The sequence below is a fragment of the Triticum urartu genome, chromosome 2 (genome assembly GCF_003073215.2).
Source record: "Triticum urartu cultivar G1812 chromosome 2, Tu2.1, whole genome shotgun sequence".
In the NCBI taxonomy this organism is placed as follows: domain Eukaryota; kingdom Viridiplantae; phylum Streptophyta; class Magnoliopsida; order Poales; family Poaceae; genus Triticum; species Triticum urartu.
In genome coordinates this window covers 748,785,269-748,803,290 of record NC_053023.1, presented here as the reverse complement: position 1 = coordinate 748,803,290, position 18,022 = coordinate 748,785,269, and the positions used below count along the sequence as shown (strand labels likewise).

At 44.7% G+C, this 18,022-nt stretch overlaps 1 protein-coding gene, 1 long non-coding RNA gene and 1 pseudogene across 2 annotated transcripts; 2 read left to right on the top strand and 1 right to left on the bottom strand.

Annotated features, from left to right (window-relative positions):
• Positions 1–1,416: 1,416 nt before the first annotated feature.
• On the bottom strand, positions 1,417–6,381 carry LOC125538544 (annotated as a pseudogene).
• A 7,774-nt stretch (positions 6,382–14,155) lies between these two features.
• LOC125534631 lies at positions 14,156–16,497 on the top strand. Its single transcript, XR_007294528.1, has 5 exons — positions 14,156–14,533; positions 14,725–14,748; positions 14,858–14,912; positions 16,001–16,085; positions 16,192–16,497. It is a non-coding gene; the product is annotated as an uncharacterized LOC125534631 (long non-coding RNA).
• A 722-nt stretch (positions 16,498–17,219) lies between these two features.
• Positions 17,220–17,801, top strand: LOC125534630 (antimicrobial peptide 1b). The gene has a single exon (XM_048697803.1). The coding sequence runs from the start codon at positions 17,238–17,240 to the stop codon at positions 17,586–17,588; it is 351 nt and encodes a 116-aa protein (XP_048553760.1). The 5' UTR covers positions 17,220–17,237; the 3' UTR covers positions 17,589–17,801.
• The last annotated feature ends 221 nt before the right edge of the window (positions 17,802–18,022 follow it).

Below are 18,022 nucleotides of genomic sequence, written 5' to 3'. Positions count from 1 at the left end.
CTCCGTTTTCCTAATTTTCTGTGAATCGGTAGCGGTTGTGGGTGGGTGTGGGGTGTAGGGGATTACGATCTCATCGGGGCTGGCGATGCCGAACTACATGAGCTGCACCTTGGTCACCTTAGCCCAAGAGTGCGGGAACCGCGCATCCATCGCACCCTCACATCGGCGGAGGCGACGCCCAAATCGATCTTGATCCATGTCCTGTCATGTCAACGAAAGGGATCTACCTGGGAATGGGTGCGTCTGAGGAAGAGGGTGGGGGGCGGGCTATTGTTGTAGACGTATCCTGTGCCGGTGGGCTATCATGAGTTGGGTTTTTTTCTCATCTAAAAATACATTGCATATGCATTCGTACTCGCTGCATAACGACGGGAGCCCATGTGACCGTGAACCTGTGGCTATATGTATCCAAAACAATATAATGTTCTATAATGGCATCATGTAAATAACATCTCAACATATGTATACAAAGCATTCTTGTCAATACGAATATCTTTCAATAGAAATAAACTAAACTAGGCCTACTTCATGAAAGATTCAATACGAATATCTTTTCAATACAAATAACATCTCAACATATGTATCCAAAGCATGTCTTCTCAATACAAATAAACAAAACTAGGGTTACAAAATAATTACATATCATCTACAAATCTTAAAGTCCCACAAATCTATATACATATATGCAACATTCTAATCTAATCAAACAAGGGTTCCACAAATCTTCAGAATAAGATAGATTATATGGACAAAAAGAAGGAGATCGGAGGAGAGTACCTTGTAGGATGGAATGGTGAAGAATTCCACGGACCAAATCGTCAGATCCGAAGATTTTGGGAGATGGGATGGAGAGGGGGAGAGGAGCCAGCCGTCGCCGGGATGCTTCTGCAACTGCTGGAAGAATGGTGTGGGTGGGGGAGGGCTAGTGCGCGGCGGCTGCATATAAGTCACAGTGCAGCGCCTACGGGCTAGGCACTACACCTTACATGTGTGGCGCCTAGCTCTCAGACGCTGCACTGTGGGACATGCAACGCCTGCGTGCTAGGCACTGCACAGTAGGGTGTGGCGCCTTCATGTCGGGCGTCACTCAAAACGGTCAACTGAGTGATTTTTTTCTTCAAATGAGTTCATTTTGTGAAATGTTTTATTCCATAGGTTAAAATTATAAAATTTGCCGTTCTCGGAGGCAATCTCCAAAACAGCTTTGGTCTGAGGAGTTGCTGGATGATATGTAAACGTCAGGAGGGCAAGCGTTTCAGTTGTGCCAGTGCAGTGGGTCAATGGAATCGGGTGTTCCATCTAAAAAAGAAAAAACAGGGACATCCCTTTATTACCAATCATAGTTCCTCGCCTTAACTTGCTTGTAAAAACTTTACGCAACTTTTTGTAGATGTAAGAATTACTGGTGCAGACGCATGTGCGCATCGTGTCATGGTCTTGAGCCATGTTTGCCGGTGGCAACGTCCACGCACAAAAAATGGCTGAAACATGTACTGGCTTGAGTCGGCCCCCCTAGCGTCATTCATCGCAGGAAAAAAAAACGTTCATAGCATCACGTCTTCATCGGAGGGCAGACGACTATACAAGTTGACGAGCAGGTTGGTCCTGCCCCTCAACCACGGGGGCCGGAGGAAGTAGAGCCCCATCGCCATGGTCAACACCCGGAACGGCGTCAGGTAAAGTACGACGGCCATCGCCAGCGAGAGGGCAATGAAGACGGGAGTCACCCTGTGGTCGCCCCAGCGGAGCAGCGACTGTGCGCGCTCCCCCTGAGTAGCCAGGTCGCCGGCCACCGTCTGCACCATCGTAGCCAGGCTCCGCAGCCGATCGTATCTCAGGCTCACGATGTCATCCGGCTTGGATGTCGGGGACGTGTCGAATTCCTCGTCCAGCTCGTCGGGGTACGCCACATCACTGTACCACCACAGCATCGCATCTACGTGCGGGGTCGTCCATCTCGGCCGGGTCCGCGCGTGACAGCATCGTGTCTATGTGTGGAGGCCCCCGTGGCCGCCAGCAGTAGTTCCACGCCATGATCACGATCAAGCACACGAAGATGGTGGGCAGGATCAGCTCCGGGCAGCACACCAGCTTCACGAAGCCCACGTGCACCAAAATAGGCGTCAACGGATTCTTCCACTTGGAGTTGCCGTCGAACCACTCGCCGACGGCAACAATTCCAGACAAGAGCGTGGTGATCCGGCAGATGTTGGCCTTGCTCCGCCGCAGGCTGAACGTGTTGGAGTCTACGTCGAGCACGTACTCCACCGCCTCCCTAGGCAGCGGCGGATCCGCCCTGCCCAGCCGCGTCGCCACGATCACCATCGCCTGGACCCGGAGGTAGTCCAGCTGCAACTCGGAGATGGGGTTCGTGTAGTGCATCGTGGGCAGCGGCGGCCCCCAGTACTGCGCCAGCATGTTGGCCCATGCCGTGCACGTGAACCGGGTGGCGAGGTGGAGCTCCCCCGTCTTCTTTAGTCCCCTCGGGCTCAGCGCCATGAGCGGGTAGTAGTGCGTGTACACGCGGTCGCTCTGTAAGGTCGCGAGCCAGATGCGCACCTTGCCGATCCGCTGGTCCATGGCTGATCCGTCGCCATGGCCGAACAGGTGGTTGTTGTTCAAGACCGCGATGGTGACGACAGTGTTGGGGTCGAACACATCCCAGGTGTACGGCTCGTTCCACTGCTGCGCCACCGTGCCGAGCAACGTGCGCGTGCGCATCCACTTGTCTCCGTACTTGGCCACACAGTACGGGTGCTTGTTGTCGCCCAGGGCATGTGCGCCGAGGATGCCCACCTCCAGCACGCCTATGGCGCTCCTTCGGAGCTTCTCCGCCGCTGGCTGCAGGTCGCTGCTGTAGTGCTTCGATTCCTCCGGCACGTGGTACGCCGTCTCCAGGCTCATCCTCAGATGGATCTTGCTGGCGAACGGCATGGACATCGTCCTGCGGCTGCGGGACAGTCTGAACCATTTGGACGGCACCAACTTGGCCCCTTTGCTGCGGGTCACGTACGGCGACGCCACGGGGCAGATGATGCGGCCGATGGGCTCGTCCCTGCCGGCGGCGACCTTCTCCTCCACTGTCACCACCAGCGGGTCCTTGGACGACTCGCTGGCCACGAACAATAGGTCCTCGTTCCACGCCTGGTTCGCCGACCCCTGCGGCTGCCCCGGCCGCGTGCGGCGGATTTGGCTGCCCATCTGGATCTTGACGATGGTAGGCGCGAGCGGCCGGGCTATCTCGGTACCGATCAGGTCCTGCGCTGCGATGACGGTGACATTGAGACAGATGAGCTTCGGGGAGTAGTACACCTGGGAGCGCCTGTTGGCGAGCATCTCAAGCGACAGCATGTGCGCTTCCGAGTGCCACGCGTCCGGGAAGGCCTCGTCAGCCTGGCTGCCGACCCAGACGGCGAGCATGATCTCGCCGACACTCTTGCCATGGGCGTCTGAGAGGCCGTACAACTGCGGTGCCAGCGGGCTGTCGGGCGGGAGGCAGATGGGGATGGCGGACAAGTCGAAGAGTACGCGACCGACGAATTTGTCCTGGAGCGTGCTCTTGTCCATGACGTTGACCTCGAGCACGCTGGCCTGCACGTGAGCGCGGGAGAAGGCGAACGTCTGCCGCCACAAAGGGTTGTGGGTCTTCTCCAGGTGGCACGTGACGCCCCTCAAGTCTCCCACTATCACCTCCACGTACGGGCCGGTGATGTCCATGGTTGGGAGATCGCGCGCCTTAACGACGCTCACGTACAGGTAGTGCATCAGCTCCACCATGTCGTACATCGACGACACCCTAGTCGCCCTTGCCGCACCACTCGGGCCGAGCCTCGCCGGCAGGGGATGCTTCGTCTCGCCGAGACCGTACGCTGGTCCCCGGACAACGGGCCGCGGCATGACCACCGTCTGCCCCGGCGGCACGCCTTTGTTCTTCCCCTTGGATTCCTTTGGCTCCGCTGTCTGGCCGCATGCATGCATTAGTCTTCTTATTATATAATATACTCTCTCCGTCCTAAAATATAAGAACGTTTTTAACACTAGCATAATGTCAAAAACGTTCTTATATTCTGGAACAGAGGGAGTAATAAATATAGAATAAATGAATAGTGGAGAGGACGACAAGAAAGAAAGAAAAAACCTTAAAATTTTAATAGGTGGTATAATACATACATGCTCAGTATATAATTCTTACATGTAAAATTTTTATAATTTTTTTGTTGATTGTTGGGTTGAAGATGCCCAGATAGTTTTTTTTTCCTGAATGAAGAGGGCATATTGGTTCATGCCAAATTAATTCAATATTATGAAAATATATCTCATAACAGATCTAGTAATTTAGTTTGGTGTTTTTGTTGCTAATTACTTATGTATTGATGGTAAAACTTTAAAGTTGTTTGATTGACAACAGTGCAAAACTACTAGTACTATGAACCAGAGGTTAGTAAGGTTCTACTCCCTCTGTCCCAGAATATAAGAACGTTTTTGACACTATGCTAGTATTAAAAACGTTCTTATATTTTGGGACGGAGGGAGTAGTTTCCAAGCAAGGATGTGCAACTAAAGCAACCAGCGTCATGGGATTCCTAGCCTTGTTCTTCGAGCACCAAAGTTCAAACTCTATCAGCTAAAATGGTTCTATTGCAAAGATCCGAGTGGTATCTGTAGCAACTCAGAATTAAAGGATGAAATTTACAAACTCTCAAATTTTTTAATATACCTGGATACTTTCCTTCCCGTTTAACCTGTCAATTATATCTTTTGCGCTAGCTGGTCTCTTCTTTGGATTGAAGTCTCTGCACTCTAAAGCTATCTCGTAGCATACTCGTATTTGGTCAGATAGTGTGTCTCGTTGTGATCTCTCCAATCTATCACTCCAACTTTCAAGCACCTAAAAAATTTCAATGGTGGGTTATGGTCTATGAAATGGACCGACAACCAATTTTTCTGTAGGAAAGTCATATTAGTATAGTACATACCAACCACATACATTCAAGCATCAAACTAAGAACAAAAAATCTCTAAAAAGTACCATGTCCCAATAGATTCAAGTCATGTCTATCACAACATAAATTGCACTTTCAGAAATGATGCATCTAATTGAGAAGAAAACTTCTTTAGCAAAAAATTTATTGTATTAATTATTTTGCAGCCAAAACTATGCTTCCCACTACTTGCTGTGCTTCCAGAAATAATATGATTATACATCCCAAACTAAAATATTGTGACAATATGTGAAGTAAAATGGTGGCCATTATTTTAAAGTCGGTCCTTCTTAGGCAAAAAGTAAGTTGAGCTAAAGTGGCATATATGTTCTTACATTCCCAGTCGCTTGATACCCCTTCTGCCCGGTCAGTATTTCTATGATAATAACACCAAGACTATACAAGTCAGCACTTGGTGCAATTACACCCCCTTCACGAAATTCGGGCGCCAAATATCCCCTGTACAAACATAGAAAAGATGTAACTAATTTGTGGTTAAGTTGAATGGGATTCAAAGCACAGAGCAACTTACAAGAAGAGTTTGCTAGCTTACATTGTTCCTAATATAGTTTTGGTAATATCCCGACTTTGATTTTCATCAAAGCATCTGGAAAGGCCAAAATCAGTAATTTTCGGTACCATGCTATCGTCGAGCAGTATATTGGCAGGTTTCAAATCCAAGTGAATGATATGATTGTCATGAAGGAACTGCAAGCCCTCACAAATCCCTTTAATTATTTTATAGCACGTTCTCCACTCACGGTATGCATCTATTAAGGGGATAGGAGAAAACAGGTTATTGACATGCTTGATGTCCCGATGTTATATGACACACTAGACAATTTCTAGTATATGCAGAAAATAGACCGTAAAGTTAGAGGACGCATAATCGTACCAATGATATACTTATCAAGACTCCCTTTTGGTACATACTCGAAGCAAAGCAATCTCTGGTGGATATCTGCCATGACAAGTTTACCATTGTATGTTGCCATATTTCCTTGTCGGTTCGCACAATATCCCAGAAATCTAACTACATTTTTGTGTTTTACTCGCAACAGGCATTCAACCTCTCGGTGAAATTCCTTATCATCCATAAGAGCGTTGGACAACCTCTTCACGGCGACCGCCCTTCCACCAATGACTCCCTGCTTCCGGAACGAGCGTTAGCATAACGTCGCCGGCTTGAGGTTTTAAATCAGGATTGATTAAGATTGGAATGAATGTATACCTTATAAACCACTGCAAACCCACCTCTTCCAATCTGTCGATCAGCAGAGAAATTATCTGTGATGTCCTCCAAGAGTGATAATGGTAGGGCCTTGGGCTCCGCTGTTTCAACAGCTAACATCTGCTTTAGGCCACTTTGTGTAGTACAAGCTTTGCATTCCATTTATTGTCACTGTGTAATTAACCTAAAAACGAGAGAAAATTCATTATGAATGAATGAGCATAGGCACTTAGCTACTAGCTAGACCCAAATCGCCAACTCAGGTAGCCAATTAATATTGACAGCGAAAAAAATGTAGGCAATTAATGTAGTATATCAATGTATTGGCACAGTGACCTTAATTAGGTAAGTAGTATATACGAAGCTGCTAGGAAATATTTTGTTTCTCCGGTTTATATGATATTACTTCATTAATTTTTTGTTTTGTGGAAAAACACTATGTTTAGAATGACCCCATGGTCGGATTCGACAATGATGACAATAACGAATCGAAACACGGTTGAAGCATCCCGATGCAACAAAAATAGAAGTCGTAGCTGGGCAAGAAGTTCAGGTCACACTAAGCTTTGCCGGCAGATCGACTAGAAGGTACTCCCTCCGTCCCAAAACAAGTGTCGTAGACTTAGTACAAATTTGTACTAAATCAACAACACTTATTTTCTGAGGGATGGAGTAAGTAACTTAACAAACAACAAGATTATCCTTTTACAACCAATATAGACACCCACAAGCATCAGCAGCAAACTAACCACCATACCAAGCAAAACTAGCAGCACGAACTTGTTGTGTTGCCCCAAGATTTGAGCACCCACAAGATATATGCGTTCAACAGCCTCTTTTTTTTTTTTTAAGATTTAGTTTCACTTGGAAGACCAGCGTTACCATACGGTACAGACAAAACACATCAAAACGGGAGCCACAGCGTTGACCAACTCCACAACCAGAACGGTGACCCAAAATAAAGGCAGTAGTTTTTAGCAATAGCAAGGAGCAGGCCCTAGTTGACCGCGGCTTGACAGTCTCTAGCTGCAAATCGGTGGTAAATAAGTGCAAATAGATCTGGGACCAATTCTGAATCCGCAGACGTCGGATCCCCATTTGAAAATAACAAATCAGCCTACATATTAGCAGACGAGACAAGATCTACTTACTACTAGTTTACCTGGACGGACGAGTCTCCGCAGACCTCGCTGCTTGCTGCCGATCGAGTGAAGGCGATGGAGATTCGGATGGAAGAGGGGATGAGTCTCCTCTCAGGTCAACGCTCACTCTTGAGTCAAGTTTTTTTTTTGAGGGGTAATAGCCTTTTATTACTCAAAGTCCACATAGAGTGGGATACAAGTTTGATCGTGTGGTTGGCCAAGCCACACATGACGCCCTGGACCTAACGACAAGGCGAAACGCCCAACCACTAACAGGCTATTAGTAGTAACAAACTCCCACGTCTTTGCTGCTAACCTAAGCTTCTTTGGTGGGCTGGGCTGTCCGTGCGCACAAACCCGTGGGCTGTCCGTCCCTAGCTAATAATAAGTAAAATTAGAAAATAGTAAAAATAAATAAAAATAATCTGATTTTTTGTTGTTGTAAACTTTGGCAAATGTTCTGTGTGCTTGTAAAAATTTATCACGAAAGGACATCCATGGAAGTTTTGGCAAAAACAATCCATGCTGCAAAAAGCTATTTTTTAAAGCATTTTGGAGTGTTGTTTTTGGTTTTTTTTTGCCATGACTTCCATGAATGTCATTTCATAATGAAAATTGTCAAGCATACAAAACATTTGTCAAAGTTCGGTACAAAAAAAACATATTTTTTACTGTCTAACATGTCGGCATACCAAACGGGCTGCTTTTTAGTTTTTTTTTCTGTTCTAAAACCACGTCTTTGCTGCTAACCTAAGCTTCTTTGGTGGGCTGGGCTGTCCATGCGCACAAACCCGTGGGCTGTCCGTCCCTAGCTAATAATAAGTAAAATTAGAAAATAGTAAAAATAAATAAAAATAATCTGATTTTTTGTTGTTGTAAACTTTGGCAAATGTTCTGTGTGCTTGTAAAAATTTATCACGAAAGGACATCCATGGAAGTTTTGGCAAAAACAATCCATGCTGCAAAAAGCTATTTTTTAAAGCATTTTGGAGTGTTGTTTTTGGTTTTTTTTTGCCATGACTTCCATGAATGTCATTTCATAACGAAAATTGTCAAGCATACAAAACATTTGTCAAAGTTCGGTACAAAAAAACATATTTTTTACTGTCTAACATGTCGGCATACCAAACGGGCTGCTTTTTAGTTTTTTTTTCTGTTCTAAAACATATTTTTTACTGTCTAACATGTCGGCGTACCAAACCGGCCGCTTTTTAGTTTTTTTTTCTGTTCTAAAACTCGAAATAACTCGAAATGGTTAGGGAATGAGAGTGACAGGGTTCGAACCCGCAATCTCCTTGCTTCGAGTCAACTACCCTAACCACTACGCTATCTTCACTCTTATGTATACATGTATACATGCTTCTTCTTTATTTCTTTCTACATACGGGAAATGCCCTTCTATGTTTTCTTTTTTATTTCCTATTTATTTTTTCTTTTCCTTAAATTTGTGAACTTTTTTCAAATCAATGTTTTAATTCAAAATTGATGAATCATTTCCATTTTGATGAACTTTTCTTAAAAGTCAATGAACTTTTTTATTTTAGGTGAATATTTTTGAAAAATTGATGAAATTTTGTCAAACCCGATGAACTTTTTTCAATGCGATGATTTTCTTCAATTTGGATAAACATTTTTCGGTTTCATGAATCTGTTTTGAAATTCAATGAAAAATTTCAAAATCAATGTTTTTTCAAATTTGTGAGATTTTTAAAATTGGTGAACTTTTTAACATGGTCATAAAGTCAACGATCAACTGTCCTTGGTCAATTGTCAATTCGCTGGTCCACAAGCTAAATGTTTTTTAAAAAATGCCGATGGGCCGGCCTATACACTGGCGCAAAACAAAGGTGTGAGAGCCACAGGATGTGAGATCTCAAAGTGGTTGGCGCGTGCTCTGTGAAGCTTGAGGTTCCAGGTTCGATCCCCATGTTGACAGTTTTGATGAAGTTTTTTTCATAAAAAAATGAACGAAAAAACTAAACCAGGACATGTTTTTTTGTTTTGTTTCTGAGAGGCACGGCTGTGCCTCTCGCAGAAGCAAAACCGTGCCTCTCATGGAAGGAAAGGAAAAGAGAAAATATGTTTTTTTCACGGAAACAAAACCGTGCCTATTATGAAAGAAAAAAACACGTTTTTTCGATTTCTGAGAGGCACGGTCGTGCCTCTCGCGAAAGCAAATCCGTGCTTCACGTGGAAGCAAAACCGTGACTCCCACGGAAGAAAAAAAATATGTTTCCACAGAAAAAAAATATTTTTTTGATTTTTTTGTTCAAAAGCTTAAGAAGACCGGCAGAAAACCAAAAGGCCAAAAAACCGAAAATAACCATCTAAAAAGTCAAAAACGCGTGCGGTAAAATAAAATAAAATCCGAAGAAAGCACCCAGAGCACGAAACATGGTGGCGCCTGCAAGTGCCCCAAATGGCGTGCTTTCAGCCCACCCCAAGTGATCGTTGGGAGGCTCCCGAAGAAGCGTTTGTCAACTAGTTGCTCTCTATTAATGGACGCCATCGGCGCCATCAGAGCCAAATAAAGAATGCCTGGTTTATTTGCCCCCACTCATTTGTTTTTCTGGTAAAATTATCAAAGCCCATCCGCCAGTAAGCCCACCTAGCACGTAACTGATCTTGCCCAGAGAAAGATTGCGAGCGAGCCTACCTGTGTGTCCGGAACGCAAGCGCACGCGACACAAACAACCCTTGTCGGGGAGACGCGAAAGTTAGCCGCCGCCACCGCCCTGAACCCGTGACCATGTGACGAGCCCTCGTCCCCTCGCCTCCTGCAATCTCGCCGTCGATCCACTCCCACCGCAGGTTGTTCTTTGGTCCTTGGAATATATCGCTACGACGTCGTGCCACCATCAAGCTAAGCCCTATTTTTCATCCCGATTTTCAATTCCAATCCTCTTTGCAAGCTGCCTGTTAGAAAATAAGTTTCCTTTCAAAATATTAGTAACTATTACCAATTAGCAACTACGTGATTGGTCCCAGATCCACTCATAATAATTTCATATGAAATAAGTTTGAGAATGTAGGAACAAAATAAAATCTATAGCAAATCTATAGCCACTGCCGCATCCAAGAGGAAACCCTCCCCGGCGGCAGCGACGGCAAGACGCGGAAGGAAGCGACGGATTCTTGTATGACTTATCTAACATTCTTAAGAAGTTGCTCCCCACTTCTATCTATTCTCTCAACATGCACACTATCCACATCATCATCATGCCACATCATCGACTAAATAGGAGCAACCCACTAAATAGTTCATCCCCACTATGCTATTACTTTTGACATGCAGCCTGTTCAACTCAGCAAATGTGCCACATCAGCCAAAAATAATAATGAACAAATACAAATCGTGTAGCCATCTCCCTGGTCACCAAAGCGACAAGTCGTTTGATCTTTTGCCTTCTGAACCGATGAGTTAGTGTAGCGAAGCGATTTTATTACTCCAAAAACTCCCGAACCAAGACAATCCACCACCAGCAGCAGTAAGGACTACCGCATCCTCTCCTATATCTCGATCCGCTAATCTCTCCGCACCCTTCTCTGCCTCGCAGCGCAACCCGCCTTCTCAATCACCTTCTGCCGGTCCATGTACGCCCTGCCGGCTGATCTACCGATGCGCTGCACCGTGCCGGAGAAGTTGCGGGTCACTACTAGTGAAAAGTCTATACACAGAATCTTACCAACAGTGCGCTTTAAAATCAGGCGCTGCTGCTAACTAGCAGCAGCGCGGGCCATAGAAACTCGCTGCTGAAACAAGTTTATCAGTAGCGCGTGCACCCCAAGAAGCGCTACTGCTAAAATTCCCACGCCGCCGCCGCGAGGCCAGTTATAGCAGCAACGCTTTAAAATAAACAGCGCTACTGCTACGTAACGTAGCAGCAGCGCATTCAGGCAATAATCGCTACTGCTAAATTAACTACAAAAATTTAGTCCCACCTCGCTCCATGAAGAGAGTTTTACCCACCTTAAATATGTTTCTTCTACAACTTTGACAAGCACTTGGTCTTCATTGAACTCTATGTGTAGGATCTGTGGCCGCAATAGGAGTATTCGCCAGTTCTTAAACGAACCGGCAAGGATTCCTATTGACAAATCAGATTGTACACAAAAAGACCATTGATGATCAATGTATTTTTTATGTCTATGTCTATTTTTACATACTGACACATAGCAGTAGCGCGTTCAAGGCGAAAGGCGCTACTGATAGGTTGCTTAGCAGTAGCGCGTTTACCTATACGCGCTACCGCTATGCCGTTGCATCTCCCCCCATTAGCTAGCCTCATCCACAGATCACACTCACACACACTCGATCACGGTCTCCTCCTCACCCCCCGCGCCGCCGGTCCTCCCCCGTCGCCCCTCCCCCGATCTGCGCCGCTGTCGCCTCATCCTCCTGGCTGGACTCGGTACCGGCCTCCTCCTCCGTCCTCCCTCCACTCGCCGCTGGCCGCCCCCTCCTCGGTCCGCCTTCCTCCTCGATCCGTCCTCCCTCCACTCGCCGCCGGCCGGCCCCTCCTCGCTCCGCCTTCCTCCTCCGTCCTACTATCTTCTCCCTCCTCGAGTCGCCCCTCCTTGTCCCTCCTCCCTGATACATTTTGATTTAGTAGGCTTTCATATGTAACATTTTGATTTAGTTGATATGATTCAGTTGATTTAGTAGGCTAGTTGATTTAGTTAATTTAGAACATTTTGATTTAGTTTATTTAGTAGGCTAGTTGATTTAGTTGATTTAGTAGGCTAGTTGATTTAGAACATTTTGATGTAGTTGATTTAGTATGCTAGTGGATTTAGTATGCTAGTTGATTTAGTTGATTGAGTATGCTCGATTTAGTTCTTTTGTAATAAGTTATTTTTTGGCAAAATGTAGGTGCCAATGTAGTTAAATTTGCCACTTGTTTCCTGTGAAGTGAATCGTTAATCCTTTGCTCATATTGCTTTACGAAAATGGCGCCACCACCAGCACCACTATGTCGACTGTGCAAGTCAAGGTGCGCCAGCAGCCTTGCAACTGGCAAGCTGTTCGGCATCTACTTCCATCCGAGTTTTCGTCATGCGGCGGTAAGAAATTAGATGAAATGTAACAACTATTTTTTTTAGTGTTGGCATTACTGCATTGTGTCATTTTGCTTTTCTTACACAGATCGTTCCATGCAATGTGAGGTTGAAATTCAACAAGCTGATTGGAGACACTGTGACATTTGAGGCTCCTGGGGGGCTGTACACTATGGAGGTCGAGAAAGGACGCAATATTTCGCAGATTGGAGGAGATGGATGGACCCGTTTCCTCGCTCGCATGCGTCTTACTGGTGGTGAGTTGATCAGATTCTCCTTCAGAGCAGAAAGACCCAAGCTGGTTGTCATTTATATCAACCTGGTGGAAGATGATGAAGATGACGAAGATGATGAAGATGACGAAGATGATGAAGATAATGAGGACCCACTCAATGAAGATGATGAGAACCCACTTCATGAAGCCATCATAGCTTAAAGAATGAGGCTGAGCGAGGAGGAGGTGTGGAACCTATGGGACATAATTCCGCCACATGATGACTTTGTCGGGGTGCCATTCGTGACCCGCCTGACAAGTACCATGGTCGATCGGCATGAAATGGTATGTTATACGTATATGCTTAGTGAATCCGATGATATGCTTAGTGTAGAGTCCAATAATATGCTTTGTGGAATCTAGTTGATGATATACTTTAGTGTAGAGTCTGATCACATGCTTATTAGTGTAGAATCCAAGGAACTATTAATAGTGTAGATAATCCATATATATATATATATATACTTATTAGTAGAATTCATGATTAATTAGTACAAATTCGTAGTACTGTGTCTTTTGATAGTGTAGAAATCTAGACTTACTAGAAATATATTTGCAAGAGTATGTGTGAGGCTATTTATTAACTGATATGTTTTTCTTATTCAGAGATTGCCAAAGAACCTATCTGTGAGTTGTGGTGTCGAGCCTGATGAAGAAGGCTCAGTTGGACTACGCCTTACCGCAAGGGGCTCCGTCACCACATGTACTTACCGCATGGGCACAGATGGTCACACACAGTTGAACTCGGTTGGATGGAAGAGATTCCTCGTTGGCAAGAATCTTCGTGCTGGACAGGCCATCCTAATTACTATCAGGAACACCCACCGCCCAGGCTTGAGGATGATGATCGTCGTCGATATCATCTAGAACTATATATGTGTGTGTGGCTATATCATCTAGAACTACATATGATGATTGTCGTCGATATCATGTAGAACTACATATGATGATCGTCGTCGATATCATCTAGAACTAAATATGATGATTGTCGTCGATGTCACCTTGTACTGCTTGAGGATGCATGTTGAGTATATATGAAATTGTTATCTAGTACTCCCTCGGTTTCAAATTACTCGTCGTGGTTTGAGTTAAAATTTGAACTAAAACCACGACGAGTAATTTCGAACCAAGGGAGTACTACCTAGTACCTATAATGCTTTATGAAATTGATATCTAGTAGTACCTAGTATCTGGAAATTGCAGTTTATCGAAGTCGGAATGGGGAAATGGTGAAAGATATAACAGTAGCGCTGGACGGGGAAATCGCTACAGCTAAATAATAGCAGCGCGTTTCTGAAAAGCGCTGCTGCTATAGTCAATAGTGGTAGCGCGGGTACAGGCAGCGCTACTACTAAGAGTTAGCTGTAGCGCCTTATTGGTAGTGCGGGCACCCGCGCTGCTGATAGGCCTAAAACCCGCGCTGCTGCTAGCCTTTTCCCTAGTAGTGGGTGGTACCAACTTCTCGCATCGCCCATGTGAAAGGTGAGAGGAGCCCCGATCTGAACATGGGAAGCCAGATTTGAAATTCTTTTTTTTGCCTTTCGTGGATTCATGGATTCGAAGGTAAATTGATGAGCCTTGCAGATGCATCATATGGTTCGTGGATTCAGTGATTCCGTGATTGGTGTGACACTGATTTGTTTGGTGACAATCATCCAACAGAAATGGACACCATGCCTCAACTAGCCACTGCCGCATCCAAGAGGAAACCCTCCCCGGCGGCAGCGACGCAAGACGCGGAAGGAAGCGGTGGACGCACGAGTGGCTGTACGAGGCGAGGCCAGTGATGGATAGGTGCCAGCACACCGTTCATCCTCTTTTAGTTGTTCTATGATGTTATACGTAGGTACTAAAAGTTGACTGAATCGAGTATATTCATTGTTCCAAGTCTTATATAAATTAACAAGAAGGAAGTTATTCCATTGATTTTTAGCTTCTACGAAGTCTCTCTCTCTCTATACCTCTAATAAATTCTCTTGCATCATTCCTGAAAGGGGTACTGAAATCGCTGTCTTTTTTCATGCTTTTGGTGGACAGATTATACACATTGCGTTCTAGCTGGTAAACAATTTCTTTTTGCAGTAACTCAAGGGATTTCGAATTGATGTGTTGCTTTCTGTAGTCTAACTCTGAACGTTTTTTCTTCCTAATTTTCAATTTGTTACCGCAGATTACTTCGCACACATGCAACGATCTGAAGGTATATGCATATTTATGTTTCTCAGGTAAGTCATATACATGTTTTAGTGCTGATCGTGATAGCTCACTTTTTTTTCTTCCTGAATTCCGATAATTTAATCTATACTAAACACTGTATAAGTGTTTCATATAGATTTTAGGTAAAGGACCATTCAGCATAAATGGTCAGCTATATCCAAAAGAATGAATAATAGATTTTAGGTAAAGGACATATTTGTATGGATGCATTTATAAATTATTCTAGAGTTTCATCTTTCGTATGGTCAATGAGAGATCACTGAAACTGAATGGTGTTCCATAAATTATGAACTTTTCATGGGGGCATAAATTATAAACATTATGGTTTCTCAAGATAAGGATTTAACTTTATTGAATATTCCATGGTACTTTTGCTCATTTTATTTTCCCAGCCACACTGAAGAGTTTCACGGTGTCATGTGCTTACTCAAAATTTCACATACATAGGTACAACCGAGATTCAGGAAAAAAAAGGTCAATTAAGATATACAAAAAATGCTATCGATTGATCTAATTTTCCCTGATATTCTGTTTGTGCGCAGCCTATATTTTATCAACCATGTTCATGAACCATTGAGGAAAGCAATGCTATCATCCACTCGATGCAACTCCCATTCTTCCATTCCCTTTTGAGAATCATATTTGCCAAGATCTTAATGTTGTGTATTGTTGAAGATATTCGACGAACTGCTATGTAAAAGGTCAGACGTTCTTTTTATGTGCCATCCATGATCTTCTTTGTCGACCATCGCATCTTCATTCTTATATTAACTAATTGCAGTGGAAATTAAATTTAACTTGAGTATCTCGATGTTTATAGATCTCTGTTGTTTTGACTAACATACAACTTCAACTTGATAATTGCCCAGTCAAGCATGGATGATGATGTAAATGGAAATGATTATACATACTATGAGATATCAAAATTCAGAAAAGTGCAGTCTTTCAGTTCTTCTCTATTTCTCACTGTATCTCACATCTCAACTACAAATTATCCTTTAGAGAATGGATGAAAACATGAGAATTAGACTGCTATTTTATTTTGCAATCTATGCACCACCTCAATGAATCCATTTTGTTTGTTGTTTTTCTGCAGAGTTATGTTACCCAATCCATAGTATTACTCATAAGAGGGAACTTTCTGATGAAACTACAACTAAACACTACAGAGTCTTTAGAAGGTGAAAGTCTTAATATTCTTTCAGCACTAATGGCATTTGTATGACATTCATTTATGTGCTGTTGTGGGATGGATTAAAGTAAATTTACATGGGAGTTCTGATGCAGATTAGGCACAATCAAGACTTGTGGTCAAGGTGGTGATGTTTGAGTTGCAGCTTGGTAGTTTTTTCCATTCGCACAAGAATCATAGATGGTAGCATATATTAAAGCTTTAACCAGTTGGTTTCATGGGTAATTGACCATAATATCCTCTGTTCCAAATTTTTGTCTGTTGTCCATATTTTGAATGATATAAGTAGGATGATTGACCTTACTTACATATGTATCAATAGTCATGTATCATTCTAAAGTATTGTTGTCAGCAGAATCATCTATAGTCGTTTTGTTGATCCTTTTAAGACAGTCGGTATGAGTAAAACACCAACTTTAGGCAATACTTTCCGCAGCAACGCGCGGGGAATCATCTAGTTTACATAGTATATTAGGCCTCAGCTTCACGCCTGCAGCCGGTTTCTCTCCCGGTCGCCCAGGGCGCTTTATCCAAGGAATGAAGGCAATGCACTACTCCGCTGTCGCAACTAAACTGCTTGACTAGTTGAAACCGACTTATGCAGATGTGAGATTACTAATGTAGATTAGAGATGACATGCTGAATGTGAGATATAGCGTAGGGATTGGCGAAAGAGCTGTGGGTGCAACGTAGTATAGTTTAAAAGAGCACAATAGTCAGAGTATTAGTGTAAAGATTCCTGCATTGTGTAGTAGTAGTAGCCAAGCATATATATGTTGGAGATTAGAACGACGAGGATGAAAACAAACACATGCTTCTTCTTCCCGCAAAAGAAAAGAGACGAAACGATATGTACTGTTTCTAGATAGTCCGTTGAAAGAAAGAAGAGAAAAAGTTATGCGGTCGTGATGATCTAGCGAGGAGACAAAAGAGACACCGCGCGTGTCCATCGACGTGCCACCCAACCACCGTAGTAGGTACGTACGTGTCGATCTCGTGTGCCCAGGTTAGGTGTGACGCATACAAACGGCCATGCATGCCGATGGGCCAGTCAGACAGACATTGCTAGCTACCATCCCAGAGGGTTCCATCTATAAATGGCAACACTCGTCGCCGTATTTTACCAGGCACCAACAAGATCATGAAGCCACACATGTCCGCCACGGTACCGAGAGCCCCGAGGGTGGCGGCCATCCTCCTGGCCGTGGTCCTGGCGGCGGTGCTCGCCATGGCCGTGAACGGCGCCCAGAGGTGCGGCGACCAGGCCCGCGGCGCAAAGTGCCCCAACTGCCTCTGCTGCGGTAAATACGGCTTCTGCGGCAGTGGCGACGCCTACTGCGGCGAAGGCAGCTGCCAGAGCCAGTGCCGCGGCTGCCGTGACGACGTCGTGGGGCAGGCGTTGCCGACCGAGTCGGATCCTACAAGAGCTGCAGCGGCGTCCTCGGCGTCAGCCACGGGATTAAACTTGACTGCTTCCACCGGAGGCCCTTGAACAGAGGTCTCACGTCCTTTTATTTATTTTTTGAAATGAAAGGGGTTTCCCATTTGTCTACGTAACGTGAGCGTGAGCCCTGGACGAATAATCTCGAGAAGTACTAGTATGTGAAAAAAATAAATGGACGAATATTTCCCATTTGTCTTGTCTTATCGTGCTTCGGCATCTTTTTGTCTTCAATAAGAAACGGGATAGAGAACTTGGGCCTAGCCCGTGGTAAAGACCTCCTGAAGGGGGGTTTAATTTCGTCAATATTAGAGATCTGCAATCGCGAAAATTCATCGGCGTGGACGAGCTCGCCTGCTCACTTTATCACGAGGCGTCGACTCGTTCTGGATATGGGATGGATGCGGTATTCCCGGGCGTACGCCGATTATTTAATGCATATGGTCGATGGGAGACACGACGACACTGTACCAACATGTGCAGTG